The 1,858-nt window shown below is 33.7% G+C and overlaps 1 protein-coding gene across 1 annotated transcript in view; it reads right to left on the bottom strand.

Annotated features, from left to right (window-relative positions):
- Positions 1-447, bottom strand: part of LOC106477171 (putative GTP-binding protein 6) — a gene marked incomplete at its 5' end in the record, with an annotated part of 8,146 nt that extends 7,699 nt beyond the window's left edge. Inside the window, one exon of the mRNA XM_022380836.1 lies at positions 372-447. Within this exon, the coding sequence (XP_022236544.1) occupies positions 372-447 (76 nt within the window). The remainder of the gene's footprint in view (positions 1-371) is intronic.
- Between the last annotated feature and the right edge of the window lie 1,411 nt (positions 448-1,858).

Genomic DNA, 1,858 nt, shown 5'->3' with positions numbered 1-1,858 from the left:
TCAGTGTCTGCCCCTCACCCTGAAACAGCAGGAGTTTCTAAAACTACCAATATGTAACATGCTTCTCAAGTTAAGTCAGTGTCTGCCCCTCACCCTGAAACAGCAGGAGTTTCTAAAACTACCAATATGTAACATGCTTCTCAAGTTAAGTCAGTGTCTGCCCCTCACCCTGAAACAGCAGGAGTTTCTAAAAGTACTAATATGTAACATGCTTCTCAAGTTAAGTCAGAGCCTGCCCCTCACTCTGAAACAGCAGGAGTTTCTAAAAGTATCAATATGTAACATGCTTCTCAAGTTAAGTCAGTGTCTGCCCCTCACCCTCACTGAATGTAAAATTCTGCAGTGGTTTGCAGTACAATATGAAGATGTACCTCAGAAGTACATGAAGATGTACAATATGAAGATGTACCTCAGAAGTACATGAAGATGTACAATATGAAGATGTACCTCAGAAGTACATGAAGATGTACAATATGAAGATGTACCTCAGAAGTACATGAAGATGTACAATATGAAGATGTACCTCAGAAGTGGGACCTCTGCCAGCGAGACTTGCAGTTTTGCTTCTTTCGTGGAAGCATGATTATGAAAAATTTGTAGAACAATGTCATACCTGAAATAATGAGAAAAAGTTACTAACTCTGACAAACATAAACATTAGTATATTATAAACTCATTTTGCATGTAACTATATTAAGTATCTTCCTATAAAAGAAAGTGACTTGTATATAAACATTATTAGAAGTCTGATTATACAGGTATACAGTAGTTACAGAAAACTTGTAAATAATGGAAATATATCACAAATAAATCTTTTTGACTTTCTTTGGAGATTCTAGTTTACAAATTTTGAAGCTTGAGAAAACACTACTTCTGTTTTTGACTTTAAAGTAAATTTCAGGGCTGTAGTGTGGAAATGATTATAAAAACTGTGCTGGATTGTGAAAATCCACATTTTCAGTCTGGTAGAATACAAATATTTTTAATAGCTTTTACATGAAAGAAGTTTCATTGAATGTGACCTTTTGAACTGATTACTTGACAACAGCATCTTTATCTTTGATGTTGGAAAACAGAGAGGTTCAAAAATCAATTTAAGACAAAAATACAAAATCTTACAACCTTTCAAAAGGTGGACCTTTCTTCTTCGGGGGTAAACCGCGAATGTTCTTAATAAAGACAGGTCCATCTAATGAAGACAGGTCCATCTTTTGAAAATACTTGGATTATAAGGTTTTGTGTTTTTGTCTTCATTTAGTGTTTGAAATTTTTGTTAGTATTTTTTGTATTTTATAAAAAAATTTCTAAACACATTTCCCTGCAACACAACTGGACATCTGGACAGTTTGAATGAATACACTAACAAACCTACCACTAGACAAGGAATGATGTATTCATTCAAACATCATAGTGTATTCATTCATATATATAACAAACCTACCATGAGACAAGGATCATTCAAACATCATATAACAAACCTACCACTAGTCAAGGAATGATGTACACATCATTCCTTGTCTAGTAGTAGGTTTGTTATATGATGTTTGAATGAATACACATCATTCCTTGTCTAGTAGTAGGTTTGTTATATGATGTTTGAATGAATACACATCATTCCTTGTCTAGTGGTGGGTTTGTTATATGATGTTTGAATGAATACACATCATTCCTGGTCTAGTGGTAGGTTTGTTATATGATGTTTGAATGAATACACATCATTCCTTGTCTAGTGGTAGGTTTGTTATATGATGTTTGAATGAATACACATCATTCCTTGTCTAGTGGTAGGTTTGTTATATGATGTTTGAATGAATACACATCATTCCTTGTCTAGTGGTAGGTTTGTTATATGATGTTT

The sequence above is a fragment of the Limulus polyphemus genome, unplaced genomic scaffold (genome assembly GCF_000517525.1).
Source record: "Limulus polyphemus unplaced genomic scaffold, Limulus_polyphemus-2.1.2 Scaffold13149, whole genome shotgun sequence".
NCBI classification, from domain to species: Eukaryota; Metazoa; Arthropoda; class Merostomata; order Xiphosura; family Limulidae; genus Limulus; species Limulus polyphemus.
Note: the sequence above shows the minus strand (reverse complement) of the source record. Positions and strands in the feature narration are given on the sequence as shown.